Here is an 11,105-nt window from a genome sequence, read left to right on the forward strand (position 1 = left end):
TCAAACATTATATATATGTGTATGTGTATATATAAAATCACGTTAAAATATATATAATCAAGTTGAAGTCATATCTCTCTTCAACAAGGCAAATGAATGTTTTCTAAAAGCATAGAGAAGAAACTCCCCTACTTCCAATAATCTCTGTGATTGAAATTTCAGACTTTTGCTTTTGGCAAAAGGTACAACGAATTAGCCTACACGTCTCTAACTCTTGAAGAATATGTTTGGTTCAGGTAATGAGAATGCAGTACACAGGCTGAAAGAAATCAAGACAACCCTTTGAAAAACAAAATCATTCCATTTGAGCTTTCTCTAGAATTTCCTAATTTTTTATTTAAAATGGGATGATGACTTCTGGATCTGCATGCAAGGGGCTTGGAAGTTGTTACTTCTAATCTCACACAACAAACATGCTGGACAAACAGAATCAGCAACTCTTATATCCATTAGAGAATTGAGGTCACAGGGCAAACCACTGTACCACCCCTCCCCCCAAATTGTAGAAACAGACAAGTGTGCAGAAAAGCCACAATTTTAGAGAACTTTTTCATGGGAACTAGTACTGGGGTAGATAAACCTAAATGTTAATTCATTAACTGTTGGAGACTCAGTCTAGATAATTCTGAAAGAAAAAACTCCAGGGCTAACCATCTTGGGGATGATGGCTCATACTTTTTATAGATTTTACCTTCTAGAGTTCTATCGTGTCTTTACAGTGAAGATCAGAGAAAAAATTTCCAAGAAGGGGAGGAGAAAATGAGCCATTTTGAAATATGCCAGAGCATACTGTTTCTCTAAAATGGGGATATGAATAGTTAGACCTCCTGGGGATGATAAAAAGGTTAAGAGTAGCAATGTATGTAAACCACATGATGTCTCTCAGCTGTTATTATTTAACCCTTTTCCTGTACATAAACTGAGAATTATCAATATCTATTAAGAAACATGCGTGAGATGGAGTTCCAGAAAAAGGCTGAGAGAATTTGAAATTAATTTAAGGATACCTTTAAAATTATACATAGTGATTGGCATCTTGCGTCTGGCATACTACCATATACATTCTCCTGTGGGTCCCATGAAATAGTTTCTCATTCCCTACTAAAGTAAAGAAACAAAGATTACTGGAGAGGTTTTTGTTTATTTGTTTGTTTGTTTGTTTTACTTTAGGGCACGTGCGCTCAAATCACCCCCCAGGGGGGATGGCCATGCCGCAATCCCTTCTCCTCCATTCTCCTCTCAGAATCCTGGGCATGCATGCACACACGCCCGGCATGATTTTAAGCCGCCGGGTCTGGGACTCGAACTGCAGTCGGCTACATGGGAGTTCAGCAACATAGCTATTAGCTAACTGCTGGTCCAAGAAATGAAGATTTCTGAGCACTGTTCCACTTTTCCCAGACCCTTCCCAAGCCAGGGTTTGAGCTTAATTCTCTAGCATCTTGGCTACTTCCCACTCCCAGACATCCTTTCAGCTTCATGGTGAATTGTCAACAGTGACCTGAGTTCTGTCTTCTAGCTACTCAGCTGGCCGCTGCCAGAGCAAACAGCAGGAGACATATGTAGAAATTGCTGCCCAGAGCTTGTAGAGACCAGAATTCCAGTCTATTCTAGGAGGCAACAGGTAGGCAGGCAAACCTGTGTGTAAAAGCCTTTCACCAGGAAAACCAGCCTGGGATCCCAGATGACAAATGCTTGGAAATCCTGGCTTTTAATATTTTCCCTGTGGCTTGAAAATTGTAGTCTTTACGTGGGAACTCTCTCAGAAATAAATACTGTTTTCTCCTTTTATTTTTCTCCAGGTAACAGTGATTGTGATTTGGAACTATGTATTTCTGCACTTTTAATACCTATATTCCATCCTTACTTTCACCTTTCTGATTTCAAATTGCTTTTCTTCTTTTGATCGTTTGACTTTGTTCTTCTTTCCACTGACCCTCAGGCTTTTTTCAGTCATGTAGCTAGAACACAGTATCTTTAAAATGATCTCTTTTTTGTTTTTCTCATCAGACCCACAAAATAGTTTATGTTAGTTTAGATTCTTAAATGCTCAAGTAAATTCCTGAAGATAATTTTTCTAATTTAGTTTGAAAAACAAATGTCAAAAAGTCTGAAATAGGCTGTGGTTGCCGGTGTTAGTCGGAGGTAACCTGTTTGGCCCGTGGTCAGTAGGATAGCTGGGAAAGTAGAACTGACATTAAAAAGTGGCACATCGATTAAACCTATGATGTGTTCACTGGCTATTGATCAGCTAGAGGCACACCTAGAGCCACTGCACAATGGTTCTCCAAGGTATTGACCCCACAAAGGTCAAGGATTTGCTTCAAACATTTTTTTTTTTTGCAAGTATACTGATTTATTTCTTCCATGAGGGAGAAAGGAGGAGGTAAGGGAGGTGGAGACAGAGACAACACTCCCAACAGGATCCTGAAACTGCTGTCCACTACCAACTTCAGACAGATCCAGATCATGGGTGTGTATATCCAGCATTCTCAGAGAAGTCTCAAGATATGAACCTAGAACCTTCTTATGTGGATTGGACTCACAGAACATCATGTTTTATCTCTGCACTAGCTCCTGCTCCCAACATTCTTAATTCCTTAGTGACATATTATGGAGGTCTTAGTCATAATTTTTTAATTTTTAAATTTTTTTGCCACAGGGCATGTGCATTTGCCTGAGAGAGATAGCAATAAGCAAAGTGAGAAATCACCTCCTTCTGCCCCCTGGGGGGCAAGGGGGGGATGGTCATGCTGCAACCCTTCTTCATTCTCCTCTTGGGATCTTGGGCATGCACACACATGCGCCTGGAGTGATTTTCAAGCTGCTGGATCTGGGACTTGAACTGTGGTTGGCTATGTGAGAGTCTAGTGCCTGAACTGTCATGCCATCCACTGGCCCCTAGAGTTTTATATTTTGCTCATTTAAAAGTTAGTTGTTATTGGGACCAGCAGTTGGTGTAATGGCTATGTCACTGGACTCCCATGTAGTTGATTGTGGTTCCAGTCCCTGACCTGGTGGCTTAAACTCATGCTGGGCACATGTGCATGTGTGCCCAAGATCCTGCGAGGAGAATGGAGGAGAAGTTATTGTGGCATGGCCATCCTCCCTGGGGGATGATTTCTATCTCTCTGTTTCTCTCTGTCTTTCTGGCACATGCATGTGCCCTATCGCAAAAACCTCTCAAAAAAAAAAAAGAGTTATAGTTATTATTTATCTACAAACTGATTAGAATTTTGATCAGAATCTTAGATGAATTTATAAAACACATACTGATCAAATGTAGGAATGTCTAATATTAAAGAGATTACTAATATTTCTGATGAAACAACATAAAATTATGAGATCAGAATTGGGTTATAAATCAAAACAAACAAAAAGAAATTTAATATGATACATATAAAAGTCACCACTCTCTTAAAAAAATGAGTAGTGAAGTATAAGATAAAGATAGGGAAACCTATGTTCATAACAATTAATGTGGAAGAAACTTGGAATATTTTAGGAGACTTACCATTAAGTCAAATTTGATAGAATATAATAGTCTCATTGTACTTTGCACTGAGCCAATAAATACCTTGAATATTGTGACCAATTGTGGGAGCCATATATGGACTTTGATTATCTGAAGAAATGTCAGTTTTGACCTACCAGGATATGGGGAATTTTTCAGACTTATCCAATGTGGATGGAAAAGGTTAAAGGAGTGGGGATCGTTCATGCAGGAAGAGAGAAAGCTTATGAACCCATGATGGATTCCTTCAGATACCTGAAGTTCTCCCCAATGGGAAGGGAATGACCCTCTTGATTCAGTTCACATGTGCAGAGGATCCAAGGAAGATTTTTTTTTAAAGAATGATTTATTTAATTAATTCCATTCATTATCATTATTTTTTAATTTGATGAGAGAGAGAGAGAGAGAGAGAGAAAGCAAGCCGCCAGGTCCGGGACTTGAACTGTGGTTGGCCATGTGGGAAGCCAGTGCCTCTAGCCACCATTCCATCTGCTGGTCCCACAAAGAGGAAGATTTTAACTCAACTCTAAAAACAACTTTTGTTCAGCATTGAGTTTCCTTCACAATATAGTGACCCTCTTGTCACTTGGTGTGAAGGGCTAGGCTGGGAAACTAAACCGAGATGCTGATAAACCAGGAAAGGAACTCTCGGGGTGGGTGGGAAGTTGTACTACCCTGAAGATCCTTTCTAATTCTGTGATTTTTTTTTTTTTTTTGCCATTCAAGATTAATGACATTTGTAGTTACTTTTATATATCTTTTATAAGATTAGTTTTTCCTCTTGGAAGTTACTTAATGCCTATTCAAATTTTCATATTTCAGCCATATTTTTCCATAAACATTTTGAGAATGTTAGCATGACTTAGTATTTAGAGGTGTCAGTAAATTTACATAGCAACTGTGTGTAAGGCCCTTTGACATTCATAAGCTGTTGAATTGCTTTATTTCTGTTCCCAGCAAAATTAGGGCTGTTTCTTTCTTCTGTCTCTGAGCCAGGATTTATTTCATTATGAAATTTTACAAAACATGTATACATTCCCAATGCACATCTTTTTGGCTCTTTGTGAATTTTATTAAAGATATAAATCAGGAAATAGTGGGAAAAAAGGAAAGAAACAACACACTTCAAGAATAAGTGGGTTAGTAAATTCTTCTATCAGTCCTGTAGAGGCTCTGCTGCGGGGAGAATTGCACCTGATTCTCGTATCCACCGGCTCTGACTCCTCATCTCAGACACCCTCTTGTGCTCACCTCACCTTCTTTACTGCCAAGGTATATTTGTCCTTGAAATTGAAGGTGTTACTGCTCCAGTATGGTTTTTCCCATCTAAATCCCTATAAGCACATTCAAAATGTTATATATTTGTGATGTTTACACTTCTTCAGGTTGTGTGCTGTGCAGAGGAAGCTGGATCTCATATAAATGAGTTTTCAAATCCCAGCCCCAGTTGCATGCAAAATACCCTGGGTTGAGGGCACATGCCCAGTATTCTTTTTTTTTTTTTTTTTTGGAGAAGTTTTTGTTATAGGGCGCATGCGCTCGCCAGACAGACAGAGAGAGACAGGGAGACAGAAAGCGAGAAATAACCCCCCAGGGGGCAGGGCCACGCTGCAATCCCTTGTCCTCCATTCTCCTCTCGGGATCTTGGGCACGCACGCACACGTGCCTGGCGTGAGTTTAAGCCACCGGGTCCGGGATGCAAACCGCGGTCGACTACATGGGAGTCCAGTGACATAGCCATTACGCTAACTGCTGGTCCCCATGCCCAGTATTCTAACAGGATGGGGAATGGAGGAAAGGGGATTGCAAAGTGACCAGACACTGGAGGGTGATCTCTCTCACACACACATGCATGTACCTATGGCATCAAGAAAATTAAAAACTATTTTTAAGAAGGAAGAAAGATTTTAATAAAGCCATGCAGGCCTGTTTGAATTTAGCAGCTTTTAAGAAGGTAGTATAATTGGTGAAAGTATTATATGTGCAGGAAGAGCAGTGCTGGGGCACCAGTAGTCAGCACAGTAAGATAGTAAGCTATCATTGTTCAACCTGGTAGTCAGAGTTGTGATGCTGCTTTTGTCCATAACTAGCTACATATGTCTAGGAAAGATTTACTGTAACATGTGGGCTCCTGGGCCAGAAAGGAAAGTCATCCTGGCGCTTATTTTAGAGGCCCAGTTTCACCCACTGGGAAACATTTGTTAGAAGTTGCCACAATCATTGATTATAGCAGCGAGGTCATGTGAACTTAAAAAAGAGAAGTACTTAAGCTTACATGCAATGAGAAAATGTAACATGCAATCAAAATCTTTATTGCCCTTAAAATTCATGATATATCCCTTTTGTCTTTATTCTTACACGTATAGTTTCTTTCTCTTGCTGGCAATAAGGATTCGCAGAGAACAGGTTATCTCACCCTGCCCTTTTTTTTTTTTTGTCTTTTTACCTTTTCCTCAGCTGTCTGTGAACATACTTACACGTGCGTGCACACACACACACACACAATTATGCATGCACACCTGATATCAGGCAATCAGTAGTATCTTAGATGAGGCTGAGCCTCATGTATGGTTTCTAGCATTTCACCATCTGCTGGGGCTTCACCCTTTGCCCTCTACCTCAAGAGAAGGATGTAATTATTAATCAGCTTGTATGGGAAGTGAGAAATAAACTGTGTAGCCTGGCATTGCCCACTAGAATTTTCTACATTTCTGCCTATGTTCTGTACTTGGGCACTTTCCAGTACAGTGACCACTGGTTGCGTGAGGCCACTGTGCACTTGAATGTGGCTACTATGATTGAAGAAGTGAAGTTTTAATTTTGTTTAATTTTCATATATATTAAAATAGCCATGTGCAATAAATGGCTACTGTATTGGACAGCACAGTAAAAAATTGTCAAAGAATTCATAGCATCAGTAAAGTTGCTGAATAAATGCATCTATCAGTGGGATTCATCATTTTAAATACTTCTTTTCTGTATTGAGCCAAATGGTACTTAGACATAAGGCAACATCATTAATTTTTTTTTTTTTCCCTATAGGGCATGTGTGCTACCCAAAGACAAAGACAGAGGGAGAAAGAGAGGGAAAGTGAGACAGTACTCCAATCCCTTCCACTCCATTCTCCTCTCTGAATTTTTTTGGGCATGCATATGTACGCACATGCACCCGGCATGTTTTTCAAGCTACCAGGTCCAGGACTTGAACTACTCAGCTGGCCATATGGGATTCAGCTGCCTTAACCACCATGCCATCTACTGGCCTACAACATAATTTTTGAAAGATGTTTAGATGATCATCAAGAAAAATGAGAGGCCCAGCCATGCAGGTGCAGGCAGTAGAGGTACCTCTGTGTGATGCTAGAGACTGTGTGAGAAGGCTCCAGCTTCACATCCCATGTTTACCTCAACATCCTGATTATGCCATGGGCACACCCGTGATCCTGGCTGGCTTTAGTACTGGAAGAGGCCTCAAGAGGTGAAGACCCTGACAATGATGCTTCTCTCTCTCTTTCTCTCTTTCATGAAAGAAATAAGTAAATGAACTTTAAAATAGATGAGAAATTATCAACATCTACCTAAAGTATTTATAATTCATCATAGAGATTATTCTCTATATTGATTTACATATCCACTTTACAGATATACCATCTTTTATTTTCACAAGCATTCCAACTTAGTAAATCTATTTTTCCCATTTTATGTAAGAGAGAAAACTGTGGTGCACCAATTAGAAAAAAGAAGCCCAAAGTCACAAAGCCAGTAAGTAGTGAAGCTAAGTTATCAACCTAGGAAGGGCTCATCACTGACACATCTCAGTGACTATTTCCCACTGGGGGGGTCCTCGGCCACTTGTGTCTGTTTTTCTAGCCATCTCTGGCAAATAGGGCAGGAGTCAAAAACATGAGTCCTGGCACCAAACTGCCTGATTTGAATCCCATGTCTACTTCTTAGCACTTGTATGAGGTTGAGCACATTATTTAATATGGGTCTCAATGGGACTAGCAGATGGTGCAATGGTTAAGTCACTGGACTCACATGTGGCTGACCATAGTTTGAGTCCTGGACCTGCTGGCTTGAAAATTACACCAGGCATGTGTGCATGCATGCCCAAAATCCCTAGAGGAGACTGGAGGAGAAGGGATTACAGCGTGGCCATCCCCTGGGGGGTGATTTCTCGCTTTCTGTCTCTCTTTGGCTCTCTAGGGAGTGCATACACCCTATAGCAAAAATCTCTCTTAAAAAAAAAAAAAAAGACGACGAAGAAGAAGAAGAAGAAGAAAGGCCTCAACTCTCTTTTTTAGACACTATGTTGTAATCCTCCTGCCTCAGCTTCCCAAGTAGCTGGATTACAGATGTGCCCAACTGTGCCCAGCTCTTCAGGGTGGGCCAGGAGGTGAATCCAGGCCTCCATGGTGGCTTAGCCCACTGAGGAGCAGCATACACCAGTGTGTTCAGCTGAGCTGGGCCTCAGTCTTCCCAGCACAGGTGCCCAGCTCACTGAGTAGCTATGAGGCTTAACTACTTAATAGGCCAAAACTGCTTGGCATGTTGTTTGAACCATGTGTATTTGCCATCATTATTATTTTAAATTTGAAAGAGACTGCCATTTATGTTAGGACAGTGATTTGATATGTTAATATCAATAGATGAAAGAGACATATGCTTTGCCTGTGCTCCCTTAGGAAATAAGAAAGACAATAATAATTCAGCTAGTTTAGGAAGAAGCATCCTGCTGTCTAGTCACTTTGGTGTCTCCATTGCTAGGATTACAAAGTTTCAGAGCCCACACACCCCTGCTAATTCTTCCTGTCTTTGCTTTTCATGACACCCTTATAGACATCTCCTTTGCTGTCTTTGATTGGTTCTGAATGCTGAGCCGTGACAAGCACCAACACAGCTGGAAAGAGCTGTAAGATGTGCTGTTCTGTCTTCCAGCAGGGAATGATTGCCATGGATACCAGCATCAGAGGAGGACTGGGGAGCACTGTCTGCTTGCCTCCTGTGTGTCTGACATCTGTTTCTGGCAAGGCCAATAATGAATGTGCTGCTAGCTTCATATCAAATGAGAGCTTGATTCACACCTCTTTTCTTTCCTTTTCTTTCTCTTTTTTCCCCTACAGATGGCTTCTGCCCAAGATGCCCGGTATGGCCAGAAAGACTCCTCTGATCAGAACTTTGACTACATGTTCAAACTGCTTATCATCGGCAATAGCAGTGTGGGGAAAACATCTTTTCTATTCCGTTATGCGGATGACTCCTTTACATCTGCATTCGTCAGCACAGTTGGCATTGATTTCAAAGTAAAAACAGTATTCAAAAATGAAAAGAGAATCAAACTTCAGATTTGGGTAAGTGACTTTGAACTGACACTGGAGTTTTGAACATAGAAGTGCATAAGGGAAAACTTTTCTCCCTTGTTCTGTCCCCATGGAGTCCATAAGCCTTGATTTTCAGTGTCTTTTCTGCCGAACTTTCTGTTTCAAAGACAGCAGGCAAAGGTATGGAAAGTGAAGTCAAGCAATGCTCCTTAAGCATCTTCAAGAGGTATGGGCCGGCAGGTGACGTGGTGATTAAGGGCACTGGACTCCCACTATGGCTGACCATGGTTCAAGTCCTGGACCTGGTGGCTTACTTTCTCACTTTCCATCTCTCTCTCTTTCTCTCACTCTATCCCTCTTGAGTCAAATTAAAATAAATATATAAATAAATAAAGTTTAAAATAAAATAATTCTTAAAAAAAAAGAGTCTTCAGGAGTGAGGGGCTGGTAGGTGGTGTGGTGGTTAAGGTGCTGGACTCCCACATGGCTGACACAGCTGACCACAGTTCAAATCCCAGAACTGGTGACTTGCTTTCTCACTTCCTTTCTCTCTTTCTTTTCTCTCTGTGTCTTTCTCTGATGATCGTGTGTGTGTTGAAATTTAAAAAAATAATAATGATAATAATGATAAAAAAAAATTGATTAATTAGAGTCTTTGGGAGAGAACAATCCAAACCTCTATCATTCCAGTGGTAGAAGGAACAATGTGAGAAGTGCGGCTCTTTGTATAATCTGTGAGACCTTGAGTAAGTCTGGGAATCCTTCTCTATCACTTTTGTAACCTGTTGGGTTGTTGTTAAAGTCATGATTCATTTTTGTATTGAAAAACTCAGGAAATATATGTTATGATGTTTCTGAAGACCCAATATAAAATAGGCAAAGTAGATCTTGCCTTTTAGAAATGGGAAGCAGCCTACCCTGGGCATTTTGAAGGATAAGGTTGGCAACAAAATAAAAGGAAACCTTAGGTATAGTCCCTTCATAAAGCCCTAGGTATAACTTTGAACATAGTATATTTATACTATAGAGACTTTGTATTTTCATCTCTAACAGATGCATTGATCCATATGCTTAAATAAAACAAAATATTTATTAGAAATAACATCTTCCCTAAATAAAAGGTTCCCCCCAATTTGGGAACCTTTTGGCTAGCTTTCTGTCTCCCCTTACTCCTTGAAGAACAAGATCAGAGGTTCTTTAATTTTTTTATAAGTTTACTTCTATGAATGAGAGACACAGAGACAGAAAGGCGGCACCCACAACAGGATCTTAATGTGGGAGTGCACCTCTAGCCTCAGCCAGTCGCAGTTCACGGCACCTGTGCACCTCACATACTCAGGGAGGTCTTTGGACATGAACCTGGAACCTTCCCATGTGGGTCAGCCTCTCAGTGTTGCATTTTGCTACTGTGCCACCATCCTGTTCCTCCTTAACTATTGTTGGGGTACATTTTAGAGACTAATGAACAAAAAACAGAGGAAAATTTTACATGAGTGACAGATGCAAGGTGATATAAGAAGTAACAAGGGCCAATAGGTGGCATGGTGGTTAAGGCACTGGATCCCTACATGGTCAATTGTGATTCGAATCCTGAATCTGGAGGCTTGAAAATCATACTGGATGCATATGTGTACATACCCAAAATCCCAAGAGGAAAATGGAAGAGAAGGGACTGTGGCATGGCTATCCCCTCCTAGGGGAGATTCCTCACATTCCCTCTCTCTGTGTCTTTCTGTCTCTCTCTCTCTACAGCAAGTGCATGTTCCCTATGGCAAAAACCTTAAAAAAAGAGAAAGAACCAACCAATAGATTGGTTACATCAAAAGAGAAGTACATAGTCAATATTTTATGATTATCATATTATGCACATTGATGGAACATTTCTTTTCTTTTTTTTTTTTTTGAGAGGTGTTCGCTATAGGGCGCGTGCGCTCGCCAGACAGAGAGAGAGAGAGACAGAGAGACAGAAAGCGAGAAATCACCCCCCAGGGGGGATGGTCATGCCGCAATCCCTTCTCCTCTCCATTCTCCTATTGGGATCTTGGGCATGCACGCACACGCGCCTGGTGTGAGTTTTAAGCCACCGGGTCCGGGACGCGAACCGCTGTCAACTACGTGGGAGTCCAGCGACATAGCCATTACGCTAACGGCTGGTTCCCAGATGGAATATTTCTATAGTCAGTTTTAGTCTCCTTTTCTTGTTTTTTTTTTTTTTGAGAGGTTTTCGCTATAGGGCGCGTGCGCTCCCCCGACAGGGAGAGAGAGAGAAG

At 40.9% G+C, this 11,105-nt stretch overlaps 1 protein-coding gene across 2 annotated transcripts in view; it reads left to right on the forward strand.

Moving 5' to 3' along the window:
• RAB3C (RAB3C, member RAS oncogene family) overlaps positions 1 to 11,105 on the forward strand; it is a 290,930-nt gene that overhangs the window by 20,738 nt on the left and 259,087 nt on the right. For both annotated transcript variants that reach the window (XM_006166219.2, XM_006166218.1), the window contains exon 2: positions 8,638 to 8,865. In XM_006166219.2, the coding sequence (XP_006166281.1) occupies positions 8,638 to 8,865 (228 nt within the window). The remainder of the gene's footprint in view (positions 1 to 8,637; positions 8,866 to 11,105) is intronic.

Source organism: Tupaia chinensis, unplaced genomic scaffold (assembly GCF_000334495.1).
Source record: "Tupaia chinensis unplaced genomic scaffold, TupChi_1.0 Scaffold144180_1, whole genome shotgun sequence".
Taxonomy (NCBI): Eukaryota; Metazoa; Chordata; class Mammalia; order Scandentia; family Tupaiidae; genus Tupaia; species Tupaia belangeri.